The sequence below is a fragment of the Delphinus delphis genome, chromosome 8 (genome assembly GCF_949987515.2).
Source record: "Delphinus delphis chromosome 8, mDelDel1.2, whole genome shotgun sequence".
In the NCBI taxonomy this organism is placed as follows: Eukaryota; Metazoa; Chordata; class Mammalia; order Artiodactyla; family Delphinidae; genus Delphinus; species Delphinus delphis.
In genome coordinates this window covers 107,156,546-107,182,937 of record NC_082690.1, presented here as the reverse complement: position 1 = coordinate 107,182,937, position 26,392 = coordinate 107,156,546, and the positions used below count along the sequence as shown (strand labels likewise).

The window sequence follows — 26,392 nt, the reverse complement described above, 5'->3', positions numbered from 1 at the left end:
AAGCCCAGGGGCACCGGCTTTTAACCTGGTTTCACATGCAGAGCCGGCGTGAGTGCGTGGCCAGCTGCCTCAGCAAGAGGACCACTTTAGCTTTTTCGGTTTTGTTTTGACCGCATGCCCTACCCCCTCCAGTGAGACATCCCTAGTGTAAAGGAAGACAGCATCGACTCTCTGTACAGTGTTCGAGATGCCATTAGGGCTGCCTATGTTTACTCTTGCTAAGCTGTCTATTCCTGAAAAACAAAAACTTTTCTGTAGCTGCTGCGCCTTGCAGAGGCCATGCCCAATGTTACACAAAGGAGAACTTTGGATGAGTTCATGATGACATGCTAAGCTGGTGGTCCAAACATCAAAATTAATTTGTCATTAATTGGGGGGACTGATTAAATACTAGCTTTAAAAATCTTGAACCTCTGAACATAGCAAATGCACCTGACTTTCTTCTAGGTTAACAAAGAAAGCAAGCAAGCAAACCAGGTGTGCTGGGGGAGGGTGCAGCAGGGAGAAGGCAGACACTTACCAGAGTCATGACGCCTAGTCTGTCCACTTCCCTTGCCGGGCTGTGCGGGGCCCTTCGAGGGGTGGGCCGCCCGCTGCTGGGAGGGGAAGAGCTGGCCCGAGAGGAAGCAGGGTACGGGGGGATGGAGCTCACTGATCGAAAACGACCAAGGCTGTCTAAGCTCCCACTGCCCACCCTGCTCTCAATCTCCTCCGCCCGCTGCTCCGTGTTCTCCTTTTCTTCTTGTATCAACCTGAAACAGAATAAAACCGTCACCTGCCTTTGTCAGAAAACAGAGGAACGTGTCTGGATAACAAATCTGGGTCTGTGTTCTGTGTTACGATTGACGACTTAGCACTGAGTTGCTTCCGATCATTCACGTTTGATTTTCCTTATTTACACTAAATTCTGATGGGGGCTGGGTGGCAACGCTCACTGCATAATGAGACATTTAAAATTTACAGCTTTTTTACAATATTTAAAATTTACAACCTTCCCTGTTGTTACAGCAAAGCAGCACACCTGTCTATCAATTTTTTTCAACTGGAAATAGGGAACTCTGATATAATCAAAAAAGCAATTCACAAAGCAATGTGGAGTTTCTAAACACAAGTCCCTAGACCTGATGAAAATGCTGAGTTGATTTTAAGGTTGAATTTGAACAAAAGTATTATTTCATAAAGTTCTCTACCAGCCTCATGTGAGTTTCTTTTTTTGTTTGTTTTTTTGGGGTTTTTTTGTTGTTCCCCAACCAGGGATGGAACCCATGCCCCCTACAGTGGAAGGGCAGAGTCTTAACCACTGTACCACCAGGGAAGTCTCTCATGTGAGTTTCTGGATTCACGTCGACCACAGCTGCATTACTCTGGAATTCAAGGTTAATGTTCCTCCCCCCGAATGTGTACTGGATGGTTAAATAGCAGTCTAAATATCTGACTATGCAAATACAATTATTTTGATATTAAAATACCGGATCCTTGTCGTAACCTTTCCAATTTAAGTTCTGTTTATAGATACTGAAAGTATTTTCTCATTTTTGATAAAAAGTCGATGGGCAGAATTTACCAGTTACATCAGGTCAACCTGTTGCATAAGGAAAAAATCATTTTTACCTGGCTACAAAAATAAAAGTATATTATCGTTTCACAGTTCCCGCAGGGATGGGGAAAGACAGTCTTTCAGAGCTCGTCTGGGTTCAGACATGGCTCACGAAGCAGTCAGTCTATGAAGTCCAAAGTGCAGGCGGCACAACCTACTTTTGCTGTTTATTCTGCGGCCTCTCCTCTCTGGCCCCCGTTCTCTGCAGGTGGGAACGGGCACCTCTGCCTGTGTTAATGTGACAAGAGCAAGCTGAGCAGCAGCTCTGACCGGGTCCGCCACAGGGTCACCGGCCTGGGGCTGCTCTGCGTGTGGACTTGGGACAGGAGGTGTGGCCATGGCAGATCCGACACCGGCAGGCCTCAGGGTACCCGACCACACTGCCGCCCCCAGACCTAAGGCCTCCTGATCACTACAAGGCGTCCTCTGGATTCTATTCCCTGTTTTGCAAAGTAACTATTACAATTGCTACGACAGTTTCTAAAGAAAACATCTTAAATGTACTGATGAGACTAGAAAATACTCAAGCACACATCCTCTGACCCCTGTCTTACAAGAACCGATTTTCACATTATGTTAATTTAAAAGCAAATTGCAAGTCCCAGTGGGAGCCTGCCAACCCGAAAACCCCAGCTTTTCTGTTCCCGGTGGCTTTGGGACACACCACAGAATACGCGAGGCTCCAAGGGACCCACAAGAGGGCGACCTCTCCGTGCCGGAGGACGCACGGGCTGCAGGGGGGCATCAGCTCAGAGCTGGGGGGGACACAGCCGGCTGGCAGAGGCCGAATAAGGGTGTGCCCTCACTTTCTGCGGCACGCCCACCAGCCCTGCCCCGGGAAAGGAATCCGGGGAGCCGACTCCGCCCCGACTCCCTGGCGCCATGTCTCCGCCCTGCACCCCGGACGGGCATGGCCTCTCTGCTCTCTGCACCCCGCCATCTCTCTCCAGGTGTGTCGGCAGCTTCCGGGGGCAGGGGCTGAACGCCTCACACCTCTCCTCCCCCTTCCACGACATCTCACACAGTATGCTGACCCCACAACTGTGGAGACAACGCCCTGCTTAACTGAGCTTTATAAGCAAGGGCAATCTCAGGACTTAAAATTCTTAAAACAGAACCGACGTACGTTTCCTTATTTATGGAACACTTAGGCTTTTCTAAGTAGCGACCACCCCTCGGAGACACCGTGTTTCCGGGAAGCCAGGCACGGGCACACGCACCGGATCTCTTTGTTGATGGCGTCCAGCTGCTCCTGAAGCATCATGGCCAGGGTCTGGGCATCGGCCTGCCCGCTGGGCGACAGCAGAGTGGCCGAGCTGAAAAGCGTGTCCCCGTCGCCGGCGCCGTCAGGCACGTCCGCGCCGCTCTCGAACGCCTGCGCCACGTGAGCCAGCACGCTGGCCTGCCGCGCGCGCTCCCAGTCCTGCTCGTCCAGGGTCTGCACCTGCGCAAGAAAGGCCGCGGTTCAGCAGCGACAGTCAGGGCAACTGCAGGCTACCAGCAACTTGAACAACTTTACACAGAGACCCAGAAGACCTTGGAAAAATGGGTCACGCTTAGAAGCCACTGACATCTGTGAAGTGAGCAGTACTTAGGAAATGGGCAGGAGGAGAATCTATTTCTCAGAGAGCCTGGCCACGTTCACTTCCTCGCCTGGACGGGAGGCAATTCTACGACGTTATTCGCAAGGCTGAGGCAACCGCGTCAGAAACAAAAACCGAAAATTAAAAAAGTTAATTCCGTGCCACCATCAGCCAGGCTGAAGGGAAGTAAACAAAAATCCCTCAGATCCAAAGCTGCCGGGGTCACCTCGGCTGCCATAGCTTTTACCAGCGCCACCACGTGACAGGGCTCTCAGAGGTCCCTTAGTCTCGTCTCCCAACACGCGCAGACAAGAGCAGCAGCAGAAGGGAGATGGGAGAGCCTGCCCCCGACAGCCCTCGGGGCGAGGGAGCTGCAGAGCAGCGGGGCTTTGCTAGGGAACTGCAACTCGCGTTGCAAGGACACCTCCGTGCTGAGCCCGGACGCCCTCTGCGCTGTCATCAGAACATGCACAGAAGAAGCGTGCTCGCTGGGGCCCTGCGCTGCCTCTCCTCTGGGGCCATCCCACACCCCTTCCCTCCCCAAACCTCCTCCCACTCCCCATCCCCACCTCCACGCTCAGCCCAGGGTCCTGCCTTCCGTTTGCCAGACACGACCTCAGAGTAACCACGGGGCAGCCTCTAGACGCAGGCTCCCCAGCCCCCTGCCCCTGGGGCCTGTGCCCACGCAATCCGTCTTCCGACCCTCCCCAGGGCCGGGCCACCCCCTTCAGCTGGTCCAAGATCACCTGCCATCACTCCTCCTTCCCTGTGGCTAATCCACGTCCTAGGGGCTCATTCCCAACAGCCTCAGGATGTCCACTCCCTCCTCTCTCCTTAAAAGCACACAGCAGGAACCACAGAACTCTCCCTCCAGGGCTCCTTCCAGCAACCACTGCGTTTCCCTGAAAGCGCCCAAGGGCAGCCTCTACGCCGCCCCTTCCCGCCGCCCCTTCCCTCCTCCATCTGTCTCCCACTCTCTGCAAGCAGGTGTGGCTCCAGGGGGCTCCGTGGAGCCCGCACGCCTAGGTCCCCTCCCCCACACTGCCCAGCAGAGCGCTGGAGCCTCTGACTCAGCAGCCCCACCCTCCCGGGCTACTCCTCACCCCCCGCCGCCCTTTCTCAGCCTCCCGACCTCTGAATCCGGGGTGCCCCACGGCTCCATCCGTGGACCTCATCTCTCTCTCCACAGGCACCCACCGGGTGACCCTATCTGGCTCATGCCTTTAAATACCACCTGTATGCCCATGAACCCAAGTCTACCTCGAGTTGAGAGCTCTCCCGGGTCCTGGAACACCCAGCTGCCGACCTGTCCACCTGAACGGGACCGAGGCCCAGATCCCAGCCTCCCCCGACCCGGCTATCTCCCTCACAGCAGGAAACAGACCCCAGCCTTGAGCTGCTCCCGGACCGCGACCGCCCCCGCGCCCGTAGCCTACGTCCAGTGCACCGGCCCATCTGGCTGGCACGACCATTACCTCCGAATGGCTACTTCCCCTCCCTTCCTCAGGTCTTTGCTCGAACGCCACCCTCCTGGAGACCCTCGCTGGCCACCCTGTTTAAAAATTATTATTCCCCTCCTTGTTTGGCAACTCGGGTACCCTTGGTTTCCTTTCCCTGCTTATTACCATCTGGCTGTGGTGACTGAAAAATACGTCCATGAATTCTTTAATCCTCCTCCCTTCAAGAGGCAGAGGGCAATTCCTCCCTGACCCCCGTGAGTGAGGGCAGGACTTCGCAGCTCACTCTAACGATCAGAACACAGTGGAAGCAAAGGTGTGCAGCTTCCGGGACTGCGGCATGAAAGGGCTCTCCCCCGCTCTCTCTCGGAGGGAGTTCTGAGGAAAGCCAGCCCCATGAAGAGGTCCACACGGCAAGGACCGGGGCCCTCTCGCCAACAGCCAGGTGAGGGAGTCTGAAAGCGTGCCACCCAGCCCCGAGGGAGCCTTCTGGTGGCAGTGACCTCAGGAGGCCCTGAGCAGGGCCCAGCCCACTAAGATGCTCCCACGTGCACACGAACTGTGGACTATTAAATGTTCACTGTGAAGCCACTGAGCTTTGCAGTGATTGGCTATGCAGCAGTAGATAAAGAATACACACAGCATGTTTTATTTTACTTTCCATTCACTGCTGCCTCTCTCTTCTCACTAGGGAGTGCGTGTTGGAGTGTGCGTGCGTGCAGGTATTTTGTCTGGTTTTTTTTTTTTTTTTGCGGTATGCGGGCCTCTCACTGTTGTGGCCTCTCCCGTTGCAGAGCACAGGCTCCGGACCCGCAGGCTCAGCGGCCATGGCTCACGGGCCCAGCCACTCCGCAACATGTGGGATCTTCCCGGACCGGGGCACAAACCCATGTCCCCTGCATCGGCAGGCGGACTCTCAACCACTGCGCCACCAGGGAAGCCCATTTTGTCTGTTTTTAATTCTCTGCTGGAGCCCTAGGTCTGAGGATGCCTGGCCCAAACTAGCTGCTCACTGAATATGGGAGCTCAAAATACAGAGACATATATAAAAATATATGCCGTGAAATGCACAAAAATATGAAGGCAGTTGAACTTCCAAATGAGAATTCTCACTACAAGATGATGAATGTGCGTATTCATTTACTCTTAAGGATGACCTCAAACCTGTGCTAATCAGCACTGTGCTGTGCCTTACAGTAGGTCACATGTTACCAAAATTTGTTCTTAAAAAAAAAAAAAGCTTGCCTTAAAAGTAAACTCTTAGTCAGAAAAAGGAGAACGGGGGTAGGGGAAGAGAGGAAGCGACCCATCAAGCTTTGTTTCAAGACAGTCTCCGAACCGCAGGGTGAGGAGGCCAGTATCTCACAGAGCGCTGGTCCCCGGGACAGGGGGCGGGGCGGGGCGGGGCGGGGCGGGGGGGGGGGGGGGCTTGCCTTGGAAGGCTCGTCGCGCAGCGCTGCCAGCCGGCCTTTCTGCGGGCGTCGCAACACCGCGCTGCTGCTGAAGGAGTCCGAGGGCCCGTCTGCCACGGGGAACCTGAAATCTGGGACGCTGCCCAAGTGGGGTCGGCTGAAACACGGGGGAAGAAAAAGGTCATTATTAGGAGGAAAGTGACCTCACTTTGTTGGCCAAGCCGGAACCTGTCAACTTGGAAACTGAGTGATGTCACAGGAGAAGGTCGCCCAGGAGGGCACCGCTCGCCCGCTCCAACAGCACCCCGCCGCCTGCCCCACCACATCCGGGAAAGCCAGCGCGGACACGAGGACATGCCAGTGACAGGGACGGCACCCAGCTGTCTGCGGCGCCCAGGGGTCTGTGGTCCACCTGGGAACCCGCCCTCAGGTCAGGGCGCTGGGCCCGGCACCTGCCCTGCTTTTTCCTTGACATCCACACCTCCCCTCTGGCCTTCAGCTGTTCTCTCCTTTCCTGTTTGGGCCAAGATGCCCAGTGTGAAGCCCATCAATCATAAACATTCCTCTACCTGGAACACCGTCTACACCGCTCACAGCGCCTCAGACAAACCCGCAGCAGAAACCCCTCTGAACCACGGCTTAGAGCTTAGATGGACTGGTGTTTCCGAATCAAAAGCAGAGTCCTGGGTGTAATTACATTAACGATCAAGACGCTAGGCTGAAGAAGTCCCAGAACAGGTGGTTGGGGCCCTGAGCATGACGACAGAAACTGGGCGTGGGTGTCAGGAGACACCCCGGTCAGCGGAGGCGTGGCCCAGTCTTGACCATGGGCCCACCTGCACTGCGGGCCCAGCCCAGGAGCTGCTCGGCCCTTGTCTCTGGGAAGAAGGGTGGCGCCTTCATTCGCAGGAGCCCTGAAATCCGGGAAACAGACCCCACTCCCCTGAGGAGAGTAAAGCTCTCCTCACACCCCCTGCAGAGCGGGCCAGGACCACGTGCTGGCTCAGCCTCCTCTGGTTCACCCACTGCTCGACGTTTTTAAAAGAAATGTCTTCCCAACGAGCACACGAAAGGATGCTCAACATCACTAATCATTAGAGAAATGCAAGTCAGAACTACAGTGAGATATCATCTCACACCGGTCAGAATGGCCATCATCAAAAAATCTAGAAACAATAAATGCTGGAGAGGGTGTGGAGAAAAGGGAACCCTCTTGCACTGCTGGTGGGAATGTGAATTGGTACAGCCACTATGGAGCACAGTATGGAGGTTCCTTAAAAAACTACAAATAGAACTACCATACGACCCAGCAATCCCACTACTGGGCATATACCCCGAGAAAACCATAATTCAAAAAGAGTCATGTACCAAAATGTTCATTGCAGCTCTATTTACAATAGCCAGGAGATGGAAACAACCTAAGTGTCCACCATCGGATGAATGGATAAAGAAGATGTGGCATATACATACAATGGAACATTACTCAGCCATAAAAAGAAATGAAATTGAGCTATTTGTAATGAGGTGGATAGACCTGGAGTCTGTCATAGAGTGAAGTCAGAAAGAGAAAGACAAATACCATATGCTAACACATATATATGGAATTTAAGAAAAAAAAATGTCATGAAGAACCTAGGGGTAAGACAGGAATAAAGACACAGACCTACTGGAGAACGGACTTGAGGATGTGGGGAGGGGGAAGGGTGAGCTGTGACAAAGCGAGAGAGCGGCATGGACATATATACACTACCAAACGTAAGGTAGATAGCTAGTGGGAAGCAGCCGCTTAGCACAGGGAGATCAGCTCGGTGCTTTCTGACCACCTAGAGGGGTGGGATAGGGAGGGTGGGAGGGAGGGAGACGCAAGAGGGAAGAGATATGGGAACATATGTATATGTATAACTGATTCACTTTGTTATAAAGCAGAAACTAACACACCATTGTAAAGCAATTATACTCCAATAAAGATGTAAAAAAAAAAAAAAAAAGAAATGTTTTCAAGTGTTGCATAGGATTTATCCCTTGTTTGCAGGAGATCAAAGTCTGGAATCTCCCTTGAACCGCAACCGTCTCCCCTTCCCCTCTGGCCTCATGCCTAAGGAAACTGCTCCTCCTTTCTCAGCATGACCTCTACCCAACTGCTTGGGGGCCACAGCACGCTTCAAAATCGGGTGAAAGCTACGACACAAAATCCCACACGTGCTTTTGGTGGCTGGCGGATCCTCTGAAGTCCACAAACGCCCCCGGGTTCTGTCGCCCCGCAGCAGTCATTTCCCAGTCTCCTTACGGAGCCCAGCCACCATCTTTGTCCCCCACTTGTCAACAGAGGCTGGCTTTCCTCCCAGAAGATCTCAGAGACAAGGTGACTGATTTCACTGTGAAGTCCTGCCAAACAAGCCGAGCCTGCCCTGCCCACGAGCCATCTTTTCAGTCCCCCCTCCGCACCCCGAGGCCCCCCTCCCCACCTGCTGTGATCCGTCTTTTCCCATTTCTACAGCTCCCAACCACCTCTCTGCTAAGCCACTTGACATTACACCTCGAGAACTGCCTCCTTGAAACGTCCCCTCCCGCAGTACCCAGCCCCTCCAGCCCACTGTCTTCAGAGCACAGATTTCGCCTACAGCCCCCACTGTGCCATCAGAGCACGGAGGCCCCCCTCCGCCCCCCTGCGCCATCAGAGCAGAGCCCCCCCGCCCCCCTGAGCCATCAGAGCACAGAGCCCCCCCCACCCTCTGCGCCATCAGAGCACAGAGCCCCCCTCCCGCCCCCCTGCACCATCAGAGCACAGAGCCCCCCCACTCCACCCCCCTGCGCCATCAGAGCACAGAGTCCCCCTCCCGCCCCCCTGCGCCGTCAGAGCACAGAGCCCTCCCCATTCCAGCCCCCTGCGCCATCAGAGCAGAGCCCCCCTCCCGCCCCCCTGCACCATCAGAGCACAGAGCCTCTCCCCCCGCCGCCCCCCTGCGCCGTCAGAGCACAGAGCCCCCTCCCCCCGCCACCCCCCAGCGCCATCAGAGCACAGAGCCCCCCTCCCGCCCCCCTGCACCATCAGAGCACAGAGCCTCTCCCCCCACCGCCCCCCTGCGCCATCAGAGCACCGAGCCTCTCCCCCCACCGCCCCCCTGCGCCGTCAGAGCACAGAGCCCCCTCCCGCCGCCCCCCTGCGTCATCAGAGCACGGAGCCCCCCTCCCGCCCCCCTGCGCCATCAGAGCAAGAGCTGCTTCCTCGTCCTTGACTTTCACTGTCACACATGGCTCTGGTGACCGTGCCCAAGGCTTTTCCACCGAAAACCCCCGCAACTGTGCCAGCCCTTCGCTTCTGGCACCCGCGCCCCCTTCATCACTCAAACTCCCAAAAGAGTAACAGGCTGTGTCCACCTCCTCCTCCAGGTACCCGCACCGTCCTCACACGCACCTCATCTATCCCGTGAGCAGGGCTCTGCCTTCACCTCTGACCTCACCCTAGAGGACCTTAGCCAGCAAGTCCAGCGATGCCGCTGTCCCGATCTCCCTCCACCCCCCCACCCCCCACCGTCCGTAAGCTCACACACTCTCCTTGAAATTCTACCCCCCGGTGGTTCTGGAGACAGGGAAAGTTTCTGGCTCTGGCTCTATCTTCCTTGATTTCTCTTTTTTTCTAGGAGGTTCTGCAAGGACCCTAGACCCTGACGGTCCCCTACGTTTGCAAATGCTGCAGTATCTGTATAGGCTCCGAACTGTCTCCTAAATCACGATTCAAGCAGGAGTCTCTTTCCTACAGATGGATGAATGTCACCAGTTAAGCTCTTCAATAACTTTTGCTAAAGTTTAACTCTCACTTGATGATCATTTTCCACAAAGAAAGCAAAGAAAAATTTAAATAGCTTAAAAAGGATTATCGCCCCTATAATGACAAGTAAGAAAAAAATCAGGATGCTGAGTCATTTGCTCAACTCACTCACAAGCCAGGTGGTTCCTCCCACGGCAGCCAACGCCAAGTCATGTCTCAATACATTTTAAAATGACTGCAAGTCACTAACCTTCTGCGATTCTTAAGAAACATCAGTGTCACAGTCTGTCAGGTCCCTCAAATGAATACACCCAAATATTAACGAGCCACCACCCTCCTTCCAAACCGCCTCCTGTGGTTTTGAGTCTTGTCAGTAATGTGACTGCCACTCTCCTAGGTACCGAGTTCTAACCTCAGGAATGATATTCTACTCTTTCTTCCCTCTAGCCTGCCACTAAGCTACAGGCTCCTGGAGGCGCGACCACGAGCTATACCCACCCAGTCATACTGTCCACGCAGCCATGACACGCCCTTGTATACACACGACAGTGCTGAGCAGAGCTGTGGCCTGGGGAACGTCCTACCTGTGGTGTAGGGGAGCCCCTCTCAGCCCCGTCTGGTCCAGTTCAGCTCTCAAGGCTTCCAGGGTTAGTACGAGCTGATCCTACAAAACAGCAAACGGCATAACACGTGTTGCTTCCAGGATATAAAATGACTCGCATCAAAATGTGCTCAAATGCTGAACAAAACCGTAACAGGTTACATTAGCAGTTATAAAATCCAAACATTTTAGTTCTGAGAAAATGTTCTCCAAGAGTCCTATAGCAAACATAAACGCTCAGACCAGTATTAACTTTATAAGCTGTAGTGAACAAGAAGTTACATCTTGGTTGTAGAAAAGCTCTCAGAAGAGAAACGCCAAGCCATTAACAATAATGAATTCTGAGACAAGCTGTACTTGGGGCAGGGCTGGGGGACACACACGCAGGATTCACTCTCCATCACACTCGCTCCTCAGCATTGCTTCTAGCTGTCTACACCAAGCACACATCCACTCATGTGCCACCCCTACTCCCAACGCCACTTCCTCACAGGGCAAAGCGACAAGGCAGACTGCCAGAGTTTCTGAGTCAACGGACAGCCTTCCTGCTCTGCGCTGTGGGCCACAGCTGCCACTCACCTCATGTGGCTACTGAGCGCCTGGGACGGGCCACCCCAAAGCGCCAAGTGCTGTGACCAGAAACCACACCGCAGGTTTCAAAGACTCAGGTGGAGAGAAGAACGTAAAGCAGCTCATTCGTTTTTAGAGCAATTATACGATAAGATAACATTCTGATTACATAGGGTAGAACACAATACAATTAACTTCACCTGTTTCTTTCTACGGTTTTAAATGTGGCTACTAGGAAATGTTAGATTACACATGTGGCTCTTATTATCTTTCTGATGGACGGCACTGTTCCAGATGAAAGGCTCCTGCTTTGTTTCAGCTTTCAGATGAACCCAGAAAGGACTCAGAATTCTGAAGCACACACACCTGCTGGACTCTAAATCCATGTAAAACGCAAACGCCTTCAACATACAAATCCCGGCGTGCTATATATGTTATAGCAGTGGACTAGCCATAAAGAAAATGTAACTCAACTTCTGCTAAACAGCCGTAATAATTATAATAACAATGAACCCAACTCAATTCAGCTCTTAACAGATTTCTAAACAATCTAGAGATTGAAGCACCTTATCATGTTGCATTTCTTCTAATTGCTTTTTTGCATTTTCAACTTCTCGTAGGAGGGAATTCTGAAAAAGATATAAATAGCCTTTTAGTGTTAATTCTTAAAAATGTTCCACGTACTATAGGACGGCTACAGTTCTGTCTGAAACAGTGAAGCACCGCGGGGAGGAATGGGCCACGTGAACATACTAATGGGCAGATCACACTCCCAGGGTGAACTGCGAGCCACGAGGCCAGATGACACCTTTTAATCATAACCTGTACATATAAAATTTCCTTCTTCACCGACTGATTTTCTAGATGTAAGGAGGTCAAGTTCATGGGGTAAGTTAAACTGGTTTATACCGGCTTTCAGCTTTTGCAGTTCAGTGGTCACTCGGGAAACCGGCACAAGTTTCACATGCAAAATTCAAATCTGAGACAAAAATAGTCCTACCTTAAGGCCGGCCCGCAGATCAGGGAGGAAGTGAGGTAACTGCCCTATGTGGTCTCTAGTAATGCATTTCATCGTGGGTTTTGTGTAAAATGAAACGTGCCACATAATTAGTGGTAACCACTGGTCTCTCCCAAACAAGCATCAGCCCAGGTGCCAATCTCAGGGAAGATTCTTGGGCCTCATCTCTAGGGCACTGGTGCAGTCGGGACAGGTTTTTTATCAAACCCGAACCAAAGTGTCGCCCATCAGAGCTTCTCTGACATAGATTCTCGGCTACTCCTTTACTCTGGTTACAGCTACAGTAGTTCCATGATGAGCAGCAAGAGTCCAGGCTTAGACATTTTCCAAACCAAATGAAAAGAGAGAAGGCTGGAGTTGGAATATGAGAACGCTTGTTTTTAGATGGTTAAATCTTTTATATTACATCACACACAAGAGACAGAAATAAACCTCTAATGCAAGAGCAATGAAGGGGTGAGGGTGGACCTAGAAAATTCTGGCGCAGGGGCTGATAAACTCGGCCCGCCAGTGGCACACAACCACGTCCATTCCTTTACGGATTGCCTGTGGCTGCTTTCATGCTACTTAACTGATCAGCATGAACTTCTTCTACTCAATTACTCGCGACTGGTAAACGCCTAAGATATTTACTACGTGGCTGGCCCGCTATGGAAACAGTTCTCTAACTCTTGTTCTGGAGAGTAAGAATGACAGGCAATTTCCCACACGCACAGCCTGGGCAAGGACGTAGCCCCTGGCGCCCCTTTTGCAAAGGGGCCTTCGGGGACGGTGTGCGAGCGCACCTTGTCTTCCAGAGCTGCCATTCTCTCTTTAAGATGAAGCTGAAGCCGCTCGTTGGATTCTGAAAGCAGCTTGTCAACAGTGTCTGATAAACGTTTATTGTGTTCTTCGTTCATTTTTTCTCTCTGCCTTGCCTAAAACAGGAAAAACAAAAACTTACAAACTTCAAGAACAAGTATGGTCATTATTTTAAAAGCGCCAAGGAGCGATGACGTGACTGGCCTATGCCCTGGCTCCCCAGGCTGCCCCTCCCACTGCCATCTCCGGTGGACTCTGCACCGTCACCAGAACCGACTGGATCACCAGAGCTGACTGCAGGTGCAGAGAAAGGTCCCTCCCACTGCTTCTGTTCCACAAAGCACCCAGGGGGCCTCATTAGTGTCACCAACCATTAACTGTCTGATGGACTCAAGGAGCAGATTTACACGCAGAAAACAAGCACATTTTAAAGGGGATCAGCGTACACACACACTGGAGGGGGAACTTCCCAGCATGTAAACAGAAGCTTGAATCTGGATTAAGGGGGTAAAATGAATTCAACTTATAAAGCAAAAGGTAAAAAATTTCATTTTGGGAAAAAAAACAGTGGAGACAGACTTTCACATGTTTTTCTTTATACTCGTAACATCACCTGAATTCTTTGTAATGATAATTTATACTAAAAAACTAGAAATAATTACCGCAAGTAATTTTTAAATGTAATAAAATTGGTAAGTCTGTGTTCTATAAAACTAGCATCAACTTCGTGGTTTCAAAAGCTTATTTTCACCCCACACCCTGAATGAACACAGAAGAAAAGTGGAGGGGACAGAAAGTGCTGACAGGCAGCACACATCAGGGCAGGTAGGTCCCCTCGGCGGGTCTCCCTGTTCTCCTAGGTTGTTGGAAGCACAAAATACAAAGCGCTCAGAATCACGCCCGAAACACAGCGACCACCACCATCTAGAAGAGGCCCAGCTCACCGTACGATGAGGCTGTCAGCATCCAAATTAAAAAAAAAAAAAAATGTATTTATTTATTTTTGGCTGTGTTGGGTCTGTTGCTGCGCGCGGGCTTTCTCTAGTCGCGGTGAGCGGGGGCTACTCTCGGTTGCGGTGCGCGGGCTTCTCGCTGCGGTGGCTCCTCTTGTTGCGGAGCGCGGGCTTCAGTAGTTGTGGCACGTGGGCTCAGTAGTTGTGGCTCGCGGGCTCTAGAGCGCAGGCTCAGTAGTTGTAGCGCAAGGGCTTAGCTGCTCTGCGGCATGTGGGATCTTCCCGGACCAGGGCTCGAACCCACGTCCCCTGCACTAGCAGGTGGGTTCTTAACCACTGTGCCACCAGGGAAGTCCCTCAAATATTTCTAAAGCAAAACCACTTAAAAGTTTGCTTTGAATTGCCTTAGTCATAAACTGCATCCCTGTTGCAACGAGTTCTGGAAGTAATGAAGTGCACCCCTCAAGCGGTCAGAGTCCAATTCTCCGCCTAAGAGGGGAGGGCGCATGCCTGTGTCGGGGGCAGGGGCGCCTGGCATGCAGATCTCTTGATGGGAGGCAGACGCTTTCCTTCCTGGAAGCTCACATTTGATGCTCTGCAGTCCAGGCCCAGGAACGCCGCTTTCTGGTGGTGACAATACTGATGTCGCACGCCTGGACCTGGGGCCACCACTCGCTCTATTTCCTGGAGGTTCCATCTCGCCGTGTGACCAGATCTTCCAGGAAAGCTCCCTCAGGACTCAGCTGATGTGAGCCTCCACCACCACGCTTTCCCGATGCTCCTTTTTACCCCATCTCCGAGCACAGGAGTTTTCCTCCTGCTCAGGAACGGCCATCCCTACGTCTACCTTTGTGTCTGGAACAATACTTTGGGGTTCAGGACAGCGATCAGGCCCGTGACCGGAATCTGGGACTCCAGTGCCACACCCCAGGCAAGCAGACCCAACGCCTAGGACGCTGTGCCTTAAGTGGCATGGGCACCCCGGGCTGGCACCTCAGGCTTGTTTGAGGGAGGCCCGTAAGGTCCCACCTGTACCTGGAGCAGCTCCCGCAATAGGCTGGTCAGAGCGGCAGGCGGCCTCCTCCCCCCTACACACCGCCTGCGGGCAAGCACGTGGTGGGTGCGCCAATCAGCAGACAGCGTGCAGATGAGGCCGCACACTGAGTGCACACGGCGGTGGGGGCGGGGAGCAGCCCCAGGCCCGGCCCGGCGCTCGGCCTCTCTGCCCGGACACGTACCCGCTGCAGCTCCTGGTGCTTCTCCTCCAACTGGGCCTCCATCTGGCGCAGCCTCTCCTCGATGTTGCCGTGTCTCTCCTCGGCCTGCCAGCAAAGGATGGTGTCAGTTCAGCTCACAGTTGCCCTTTCCTGACAACACGCGGGGTACGACTGCAGCAGCAACAAGCAGGACGTGCTGTGCGTGGACTACGCACCCCGTGCTCAGTGGAAGGCACGCGCTGACGCCTGCTCGCACGTCCTGCGTGGCCCCATGCGTGACCCCGGGAGGCAATTCACCCTCTCGGGCAGGTGACTGAGGCGTGACGGGCGCTGGCGATCGACTTGTGAGAGAAGCTGTGCTCCCCCACCCCAGGTCCCACACCCGGGGGCTGTGTTTCGCCCCAGCCTCAGACTGCTCTGGGTGAGTCAGCACAGGAAGCAGGAAGCGGCAAGCACAGTCAAGAGCGATGTACACGTTCTACCTTCCTAATCTGGGAGGTAAGTTCGAACAGTTTAGCTTCCTTAGTGGCCGAGTTTCCAGCAGACAAAAGGTCAGACTACAAGGCCAACCAGGGACAGGAGAGATGACAGGGGAGAAAAGAAACCGAGACTTTAAATGCAGATCATGAAGGAAAAGGAGCGCTTCTGTTACAGCTGTTAGCAATGAACTTGCTCTAAGGAAGGTCTGCGAGCACCTGACGCCATCTGCCCACCCCGGGTCTGTCCGGCCCCCTCAGCAGCTCACTAAGCTCCAGGCAGGCAACACAGAACTCCTGACGGATGCACCAGGGCCTCTGGGCCTGGCCAGCGCCTACTGGCAGTGCAGGACCATATGCCTGAAAGACTGGGCCGGTGGCCGGTTGTGCGCTTCCTCCCCGCCGTGTGGACGAGCCGCCCCCAGCGCCGCTGCGTCACCGGGACACCCCCTCTCACCTGCCGGCTCTCCAGGGACGGTGAGGCTGTGAGGGCAGGGACCGGGCCTGGCACATGCCCCACCATGATGTGTTGAACCAGTGAATGAATAAAGACTCAAAAACTTGTTTACTACGAAGTTACTTTGGCGGTCTTCGACAGAGAATGGGATTTTCCTACTTCTGAGAAAAACTACCCTGCTCTTCCCCAAAGCTTCTGCCCTAACCTTGGAGCTGCTGACTTGAGTAGCTCCAAGCAGCGGTGACTCTGAGCTGAAGCACCCTGGGGACACACAGAACACATCTGACAAAACTGGAGGGAAAAGAATGTGGGGATGACACGAAAGCAGGGATAATGTCTGACATTCAAACTTGCTCCAGTCTCAGACAGTACAGCACTGAAAACAAGTCTGAGCTGCTTGGTGGATTTAGGGGCGCTGACAAGACCACAACGATAAGGCACGTGAACAAATCACCCTCAACACCCAACTCCGGCGTCTGCCCCACAAGGAGACCCAGGGCAGCACCTTGGAGAGCGCGGCCACCCGCTGGGCCAGCTCCGCCTCCACCTCGGGGAGGGTCTCCGCTCTCCGCAGGGTCTGCTGCAGCTTCTGCTCCGCCAGCTCCAGGCGCTCTTGCAACTGGCGGTTTTTATCCTCAGTCTACAAAATGAGAGCAAAGCGTCAACACGGGCGAATGGTTCAGCCATTTCCGTTTTCAATCCTCTAATAAGTCCGTTCCGAGGGGGGCACAGCTGTTTTGCCAGCTGCCTCACAGTGAAGTTTTTCTTTCTGTGAAGAGCGCGCACCCACTTTCTTGGGCTTGACTTCAACGTGCAAAACACCTCTTGCCAAAAGTATCTGCTCTTCCTAAATACCTCCAAAGTCTTAAAACACACACACACACACACACACACACACACACACAAGTTCCTATACATGAAAGCAAACCCGTTTTCGGTAGGAGCTTATTTATTCTTATTGACAAGTTAAGGAAAGAAGGGTTCAGTACTAACCCTTCTTAAAACATCATCAGAATCATCATCTGAAGGGAACCTTACTGACAACAGGCTGCCACGGGCATGTAAGCCAAATACAGCGTTCATCTCCTTTGAAATCCAGACCTGCTAAGAGTGGGCCTAAGGGAATACTGGGCAAGTTTTAGCTTTGTAAACGTAGGGTCATTCTTTTAGAAAATCCTCTTACTCTGAAAAATTTTCAATGTAGAAAATTTAGACAGATTTTTCTTTCTTTAGAAAAGGGAACATGTTAAATCATCTGTAAGCTCAGCTCCTGAGAGGCTAACGCTTGTTTCTGTGCAGCTCTCTTGTTTTCTGTGTGCACATATCTCTACGCACATATACAAACAACAGGTTATGCTTCAAAACCCTCAGAAAATAACAGCGCATGGTGCGTAGTATTTTCTGATCTGCCTGTTAAAGTCATTATTTTGAACATTTTAATGCTCTTAATTAGCATCCACACCGTAAGTTTTAATGGCTTTCTAGTATTTTATTTTTATTCTGGGGCCAATGATACACTTCATAACACACCAGACAAACTCACTTTGTTTTCCAGAAGCCAGGTTTGGTTTCCCTAGTTAACTCTTGGTTATCTGTGACCACACGGAAACAGGAGCAAGTGAGGCGAACCGAACCACAGGAGGCACAGACCTTACTACTCAGACTGCGTCTCTCAATCTGCCATTTACCACACTGACCCCAGTTACCAACAGGCAGCCAGCTGCCTTGAAGTTCTTTGCCACTCTCTGCTCTTTTGGTAAAAATGCTAACAGGCAACAAGAGTCAGGAGTGCAGCTCCACAAAATGGCTGAACCAAATCCTAAAAAATGAAAACCTGTAAATTGCAGTCACCCACAATTTTTTTTTAAATTTATTTTATTCTAGTACAGTTGATCTACGATGTACACCACACTTCTGAACATAATACTCTAAGATCATAAAAACTTTACCCTGGGACTTGATTTCCAACATGGAAGTCACAGGAAAAGGTCTTCCCCCGTTCATTAGTAAGTAATTAATAAAACCCAGACAAAATTCGATAAAAACCACTACCTGTCGATGCATAGACTCCTTATTTGCAATTTCATTTTCCAGTTTATCGTTGAGGTCGTGCACAGAGGTGGCTTCACGCTGTGCTGCGAGGTAGCGTTTCTCGAGAGTAGTGACTCTCTCTTCCATGTCTTCCTTCTGGGCCATGGCCTATGTCGGGCATTTCAGAGGGAGAGAAGGGAAGTAACCAATACGTAACAGACGGGTGTACTCAGAGAGAGAACAAACTGGGCTCAATCCTAAGTTTCAAATCAAATATAAAATTACTGTCCTCAAAATTAAATTGACAGACATGCCAGTTTTCTCCGATGTGAATGAAAACGCACCTACCTCAAAGATCATAAATATTCCCCAAGTAATTCACACTCATCTGTCTTTTTATCTATTTTTTAAATATTTATTTATTTTGACTGCACTGGGTTTAAGTTGCGAAACGCAGGATCTTTGTTGCGGCATGTGAATTCTTAGTTGTGGCGTGCGGGAACTACTTCCCCGACCAGGGATCGAACCCTGGACCCCTGCGTTGGGAGCACGGAGTCTTACCCACTGGCCCACCAGGGAAATCCCAGCACTCATCTGTCTTAATGCTATGTCTGGCCACTCAGTTTACCAAGTTTATCCTTTTCTACATAATATTACCAAAAAAAAGAGAAAAAGTATAATAAAATATCCTGTGATTGCAGGAATTCTAGGAGGGGGAAGGTATCTGCCATGAAGACAGGACCTCTGTTTGCCTCACGATACAGGTGGAGATACAACAGTGAGATATGTGTCTCATTTTCTTGGGTAAAAGTTGGATGAAATCTCATCCAATTACCACAGAATTAAAGTAATAATATTAACAAATGGAAACAGAACTCAAAGTTTAATACAACTGGGGACTTCCCTGGTGGCCTGGTGGTTAGGAATATGCCTGCCAGTGCAGGGGACGTGGGTTTGATCCCTGGTCCGGGAAGATCCCACGTGCCGTGGAGCAACTAAACCCATGCGCCACAACTACCGAGCCTGCGCTCTACAGCCTGCGAGCCACAACTACTGAGCCCGTGCTCCACAACTACGGAGCCTGCGCTCTAGAGCCTGTGAGCCACAGTGCCACAACTACTGAGCCCACGCTCCACAACTATGGAGCCTGCGCTCTAGAGCCTGCGAACCACAACTACTGAGCCCGTGCGCCACAACTACTGAAGCCCGCGCGCCTAGAGCCGTGCTCCGCAACAAGAGAAGCCACTGCAATGAGAAGCCCACGCATCGCAACAGGAGTAGCCCCCGCTTGCCGCAACTAGAGAAAGCTCGCGTGCAGCAACGAAGACCCAACGCAGCCAAAAATAAATAAAATTGAAAACAAACAAAAGAAGTTTCATACAACTGGAAGCAGCCTTCTAAAGCCTAATTCTTCTAAAGCAAAATTATATTACACAGTATCAAACGCTGAAACTAGGACCTGAACTTTCTGCTACTGCAATTCCCGTCCCCAGCTAAAAATCCGCTTCAGGTCCCTCCCTGTTCACTAAGTAACCAATATTAGCAAAGTCTTAATATTAAAAGTGGCAAGTCTTAAAATTTTCGTTTTCAAAATTCTCTGCATGTTAAACTCTGCCACCTCACCTCCTCCTGTTGCCAAAGAATAATGTAGACAGGTTATACAGATACATGCAAAGATCTGTTTTGAATTCTTACATAAAATTACGCACACCAAGCTACTAAACAGAATGTACACCTGTTCTACATACACGTGAAAGGGGTTCTCTCTGCGGTGGTCTCACAAGGTGTGGGGGAGGGGGTAGGAGCTGTCTGTTTACAAAGGAGAGGTTACGCTAACGGGAGGAGGTGCCAGGGAAGGCACCCAGCGCTCATTTGTTTTTAGTGACAGCAGGCTAGTTCCTCATAAATCATGCCACACGCAGAAACGTCTGCCAGAGATGCACACATTTCTCCGTATTTTTACAGCATGAGCCTGATGGCCCAAGTGTGAACAAATGCCACTCTGTCTGACCACCACCATCAATATCGTACATTCCCCTCAAGGCGCGGAACATCAGAAAACTAGAAACACAGCCGACAGTGCCGCCCTGGCAGAGCCCACAGCCCATGCTCGCGTCTCTCCGAGAGAACTACCGCCGCAGAGGCCACCACGCTCGCTCGAAGTGTATCAAAAGGAAATCTGAGCATGATCAGGAATACATTCGACAGCCTAGGACTCATAGGAACGAGGAGTCCACACCCAGGGCAGTACAGCCACGGCAGCACAGCAGGAAGGGCCGGCTTCGTGTCCGTGCCGCTGCCAACGGACCAGCTGGACCAGGCCTCCCCTACCTTTAAAGACCTTGACACAGAAACGGGGAAGCCGCCAGTCAAAGTCTCAGGGCTCTGTTCTGTTTTGCTCTTACTCATACAGTCACCCCAAGGTTGAAGTAACTGGGAGAATAAGTGACAATCAAACCAAAACAGTCCACACGTTCAACCCCATGACAACACTGACATGGCGACTGTCACTCACTTCACGGACATCCCGTTGCAACTTTGTGTTCACTTCCTCAGATTTGATGAGGTCTTTCCTGGCCGTGTCCAGATCTTCCTCCAGCTCTGTCACGTGACTGGACAGGGCGGCCAGGCGCTCCTTCATCTGGCTCTGCTCCCTTGACTGCTTGTCTATGACTTCCTGGAGCTCAATCACTTTAGCCAGGTCTTCCTCGTGGCTTAGAGAACCATCAGAAGATCTCTAATGGGGGGAAAGAACCCTTAAACAGCCTTGTTTGCTGAGGGAGGAAATAAAGCACTTCTGGGAAGTCGGTAAGGTCAAAGCTGCCTTCTGCACGCTGTGGGTTCACACAACTTTCACGGCCGCTCGGGCCGAAGTGGTGCGTTGGCGACAGGTTCCCAACACGCGTGCACAGACTGGACGGGTGGGACGAGAACCACACAGAGGGGACCAGGGACTTGCCTTTCCGTTCGCGCTTGGCGTGTTCTCTTGCTCGTGGTTTATGTCAAGCACCCCGTCCGTTGGTGTCTTTTTCTGGTTATTCTGTTCTTTAAGAATCATTAGCTAAAAGCAAACAATTGAATGAGAGTAAAGAAATAAGTAAAGACAGCAAAACTCCATTGGGAAAAACACAACTGAAAAGAAAACACATGGTGATGTTATCCATCCTGAATACAACCAGGTCATTAAAGTCAGAATTTACCTTCTACTGGAGACATGGGTACTTAAGAGATTCTGCAACTCCGAAATAAAAGTCTAGTTTACTAATCATTAAAATGACCCAGATGGGCTGGTCCTCAATCAGAAAGATAAGTAACATCTGATACCGACTACTACAGTCTTCGTACTTTTTTTACAATGAAGGGATTGAGAATTAGGAGCCCTCAGCTGGACTGCGGCGAGTCGCCGAGCTCACCTCCTTGTGTGCGGCGCCTAATTCTTCTTCTAACAAACTACACCTTTCAAGTGCTACTCGTAACCGCTCTCTCACCTGAAAACAAAAGGGATTCAGTTAGTGTGTGTGTGTATGTGTAGATATGTTAATTCAATTCTTATTGCATAGCTATCCTAGTAGACTATTAGTGTAATATAACATAATAGAATACCTTTAACGTCTTTCGTCGATCTTAACGTCAAGAAAACCGGCTTGCTAACAGCTTTAAAATTTCACCCTAAATAAATTCTATTACCCAATTCCTAATAGCCACTTGATACACAGGATATAATAAATCTTGAGACATTTATGCCAACTAATACTTTTTAACCATGTAGAACTCTGGCTTCTTATAGAAAAACCGTGTTTACAAGAATTCAAGAAGCTCAAAAGTCAACTAAAGTTGCACAAACACCTGCGTTGTCCGCCAAATGACGCAGCACGTGTACAAACCCGGAACTGCCGTGTGGCGGCGGTACCTTCTCATCCAGGGCTTTGTGGTGCTCGAATAACGACTTCAGCGCTTTAAGCACTTCCACCTCGCTGGACACGCCTGCCGGGGACTGCGCCTGCCGCTTCACCACCGTCATCCTGAGGGACCGCTCGTGCCGCGAGACCAGGCACTCCAGATGTTCCAGCAGCAGCTGCAGGGCAAGGCCAAGGTGAGCACGGTTTACAGGGCACTTTCAATCTCATATTTGAATCTGGGGCAATAACTCCTTTCAATCTCACACTAAAGCCAAAACCGTGTGAAGACAGGCCTGAATCCCTCTGGTTCTGTCTAAAGTCAGAGAGAACTTCCCTGGCGGTCCAGGGGTTAGGACTGCGTGCTTCCACTGCAGGGAGCGTGGGTTCGATCCCTGTTCAGGGAACTAAGACCCGCCCCCCGCTTGCCGTGCGGCGTGGCCAAAAAAGAATAAATAAAGAAAGTTAGAGAAATTCCCCCTCGAATGTATTAAAATTGCATTAACTCTCATCATAAATTTCAAGCAAGGTATGAGAACCCTGAACTGATCAACCCCAGTCCACTCAGTGGGAAAATGTCGAAAATGTGTTTAAAAACAGACAGAGTGGATCATCTTCTGAGTTTAAAGACAGCAGCACGGAGCCCAGTCGTGGCCCCAAGGCAAATGTTAACACACAGAATCCCCTACTAACCCTGGTGTTGTTCCTTTCCGCTTTCAGTTCAGCAATTTCTTCTTCTCTTTCGAGGAGCTGTTCCCTGCATACATTTAGTTCTTTAGTAAGTGCTGCAAACTCCTAGAAAACAGTTAAATAAGTAAATAGATATAAATATAAATACAAAAGAGAGCGAGAGAGTGTCTCTAAAGGCCAATTCCCGTCAAGCCTCCCCAGGCTTCACACAGAGACAACTCCCGCCCTGGGATAAGCGGGGCCTCTCTGACCCTCCAGAGAACGAGGGGTCCACCGAGCAGCCCAAGACCACACAGAACACCACAACTCCGACCAACCTTCACCCCTCCACCCCCGAGCCTGGCACGCACACGGCGGGGAAGGGAATCCAAGCCTGCCTTCTTAAGACCCAGGGAAGTCCGAGATACTTTCCTGAACGTAAATCCTAATGCCAAAGTGGATAAAGATTTTTTTAAATGACTCACAGGCGTGTGACCTAGAACCACTGGGGAGAGTAAAGAAAAAAGGTCTAGAAGGCAACAGGCTTTGGAGTGTCCCCCGGGAAAAAGGCTAATGGTACCCCAAGGCCAGTCTGTTAGCCTGGCCCCACTGAAGTCATCCAGACAGTCAATAAACTGGTTAAAATGGTACATTTATGTTGTATATATGTCACCACAATTTACACAGGTGCGCGCGCGCACGTACACACGGTGCTGTTTGGAGACAAGGCTGCTCCAGAGAGCATCAATCAGCTACAGAACGTGAACAACTCTTCACTTCAGTACTTCAGCGCAGACCTGCAAACACGAAGACATCCCAGGAACGCTGGACAGAAATAATCCAACGTGTCTTCCAACCTGACCAAGATTCTGAAGATACATCTTCAGAGACCTGGCCGGCAGCATCGGCACTGGGCTCTGTGGCTGGGAAGCAGGAAGGGCGGGGCAGCCACGTGGACAACGTCTCCTCTCCCTGTCCTGGCAGCAAGCTCTTTCCCTTCCTGAGTTTCTGAGATTTCTTTCAGATGTGCCCATGTTAATTACACTGACTAGCTGATTCCTCTGGTAAATAACTAGCTGACTGTCAGATCATCTAATGTCTAACATCAGGGAGAGGTTTCCATCTAATTACGAAGATCCTGTATGAGAAACACTCTTCCCGCTACAGGTGAGAGAAAGCCTGACTCAGACTAGCCTAGGCTCAGAGGCAGTTACTACTCGTGAGGGTCAAAGGCAGGGCTGGCTCTAAGGTCGTCTGAATTCAGGGCCCTGGATTTTTCTTTGATCACACTGTCCCCCTCTGCACTGCAGTCTGAGTCAGTTTCATGAAGAAAATGCCTGTCACTAAATGTCTTTGATTATGTCCAGCCCAAAGTTCATCGTCCTAACGTGTTTCTCACTGACTGGATTTCAAGTTGTTTCTTGGCCAGGCCCGCCCGCTCTTGTTTCATTTTGTCTCTTCTTGTCCTGTGATTTCCAGTTGCTCTTCGTGGATGTTAGCTCAGGTCTGAAGCACCTGCAGCACACTTCTCTGACGGTTTGCCAGGCCCCATCCGCGACTCTCACATGGAGTCAAGGCACGGCTGCATTAGGCGCGGGCTCTGGGGGGGTCTCTCAGCGCGAGATCTTCGTGTTGTGGGACCTGGGTTCCAGCTCCCCTCGAGTAGGAGGTGACGCTGTTGGTGCCGACCTCCCCCCCACCCAGCCTAGGTCCTGTGGTTGCCCCTCTGAGCCTCCCAAGGCCTCAGGCCAGAACTACGTTTCCATGGTGACCGAGGGCCCCTGCTGCCTGCTTCCATTACAGACAGTGCAGATCCTCTTAGAGAACCAACCACCAGACAGAGCCACGCCTTCCAGGTATTGCTTTCTATCCTCCCCGGGCCCACAACTTCCTATAAAGCCCCAATGTATAGAGGGCAGTTGGCCTCTATACACCGAGGCCAACCCCAGCTTCAGAAAGTGAGTCTGAATCTGGTTCTAATTCGCCTCAACACTCTGGATCCTATCACCGTAACCCACGGCAGCCACGTCTCCTGTGCCACGACCGGCTCAGGGCCTGGAGCACCGCAGGCCGGGGCATCAAGCCAGCTCAAGCTCCCCACACTGGGTACCCCGCTTCTATCCTTAAGGGTATTTTCCTCTTTTGGGGGCCTGGCCATATTTTCTGGTCTATGTTTCTCTGTTTAAATTGATCTTTCCACTGCTGGGTCTGGAGAAGACATATGTCAAAGCACGAGTTTATGCTGCCATCCCAACTGGAAGTCACAATGCATCCGAGAAACGGCTGAACGCCAGGAGGTGAGCCTGGCCGCTCCCCGGGCGCTCCGACAGCACAGACAGGCAAGCGAGCTACGACCCCCGTGCTCTGCATGGGAGTCACCCAGGCCACCGTGGGAGCAGAGCGGAAGCCATCTCTGATGGGAGGTTTGCTGCCGGGATGGCCCCTGCACTGAATGGCAAGCAGGACCCAGCTGTCCAGCTGGCAAGAGCCTCGTCACGAAAGTACAGCGCTGAAGTTGGAGAAGGGCACCCGCAGGCAGGAGTAAGGTGAGGCTGGAGGTGGGCAGAGGCTAGACTAAGGTCCCGCGAACCCCGTAAGGAGTCTGTGCTTCATCCTGAAGGCTCTGGGAGCTGTCTTATTTACAGACTTTGGGGGCCCTGAACAGGGAAGGGGCCAAACTGTTCAAAGTTCCAGGCAGTGCCTGACACAAAGGATGTGCTGCTCAAAATGGGTTTGCTGGGTAAACAAAAGTCCCTGGGAGCAGGGCCGAAGCTGGGCTGGAGGAGGTTAAGAGTGAGAAGCCAGCTGAGGCCACAGCAAGAACCCTGGGGAGAAGTGAGGGTCTGACCCGAGACCAAGACTAGAGAGACGCAGAACACAGAAGAATTCTCAGGGCGTAATGCAAGGATCCCATGTGCCCCTGCTGTGGCCGTCATCAGCCTTCAAAGGGTCCTCTGGATGCTGTGCTCAGAAGAGCCTGTACGAGGGTGAGGCCAGATGTGGGGAGGCAGCCTGGCATCGGGAAAGTGCAGGAGAGGCCAGGCGAGTGAGCACACCGCGGGGGGTGGGGGGGCAGGGCGCGCTGGAGAGGAGAGCCAGCAGGATTTGCCGACAGATCCAACAAATCTGAGAGAAGTAAGGGTCCAGGACGATTCCAAGGATTCTGGCAGGAGCGAGGGAAGGATGGAGGCCCCATTCTCTAAGAAGGGAATGTCTACGGGAAGAGCAGGCTTTGAAGGGAGGTCTAAAAGTCCAGTTTCGGACAAGCTTAATTGGAGAGGTTCTAAGGCATTCAAGTGGAGCTGCACCTCCCGGTCTGGACTTCTCGGGGATGCTGGCCGAGGTGGAAGAGTGATCTCATGGCACTGAGCGTGGGCGATAAAAGATGAGGCTTGAGCCCTGTGAGAAGCCAACGCTGGACGGCTTGGAAATGAGAGGCGTCAGCAAGGGCGGCCACGGGGGGCCAGGAGGGAAGGGGAACACCTCGGAGTCCAGTGCTCCAGAAGCAATGGTCACCAGGGTCAACAGCTGCTGGGAGTCATCTGACTGGCCCCTGGTGGGCGGGTCTGCTGAAATGGAGGCCAGCGGTGACCATGACCATAGCAGGTCGGGAGCCCTGGCAGGGCCGAAAGCCTGGGTGGACAGAGGGCAACAGAGGATGGGAGGAGGACGGCAGTGGGCACACTCTCATTCTTTTGAGGGACTTTGAGTTAAGAGGAGAAGAGAAATAGGGCAGTGGTTAAAGGAGACACAGGGTCAAGAGAGCCCTGCTGCAGGAGGGGACAGGGGCTCGCACGCTGACGGCCAGAGTCCAGGGGAGAGGTGGGAGCTATAATGGCCACTACCCGAGCAGCCGAGAGCAGGTCAGTCAGCTGGGGCCGTGCA

General features: G+C 51.9%; 1 protein-coding gene across 3 annotated transcripts in view; it reads right to left on the bottom strand.

Annotated features, from left to right (window-relative positions):
• PPFIA1 (PTPRF interacting protein alpha 1) overlaps window positions 1–26,392 on the bottom strand; it is an 88,391-nt gene that overhangs the window by 29,704 nt on the left and 32,295 nt on the right. For 2 of the 3 annotated variants that reach the window (XM_060019458.1, XM_060019459.1), the window contains exons 3-16: window positions 22,532–22,633; window positions 21,853–22,017; window positions 21,356–21,430; window positions 20,902–21,003; window positions 20,458–20,679; window positions 17,964–18,110; window positions 16,417–16,551; window positions 15,000–15,083; window positions 12,793–12,924; window positions 11,556–11,618; window positions 10,403–10,482; window positions 6,071–6,206; window positions 2,818–3,041; window positions 521–752 (exon numbers count right to left, since the gene is read on the bottom strand). In XM_060019458.1, coding sequence (XP_059875441.1) covers window positions 521–752; window positions 2,818–3,041; window positions 6,071–6,206; window positions 10,403–10,482; window positions 11,556–11,618; window positions 12,793–12,924; window positions 15,000–15,083; window positions 16,417–16,551; window positions 17,964–18,110; window positions 20,458–20,679; window positions 20,902–21,003; window positions 21,356–21,430; window positions 21,853–22,017; window positions 22,532–22,633 — 1,899 coding nt within the window. Of the gene's footprint in view, window positions 1–520; window positions 753–2,817; window positions 3,042–6,070; window positions 6,207–10,402; window positions 10,483–11,555; window positions 11,619–12,792; window positions 12,925–14,999; window positions 15,084–15,460; window positions 15,536–16,416; window positions 16,552–17,963; window positions 18,111–20,457; window positions 20,680–20,901; window positions 21,004–21,355; window positions 21,431–21,852; window positions 22,018–22,531; window positions 22,634–26,392 lie in introns of all 3 variants that reach the window. The other variant, XM_060019460.1, reaches the window with a different exon arrangement.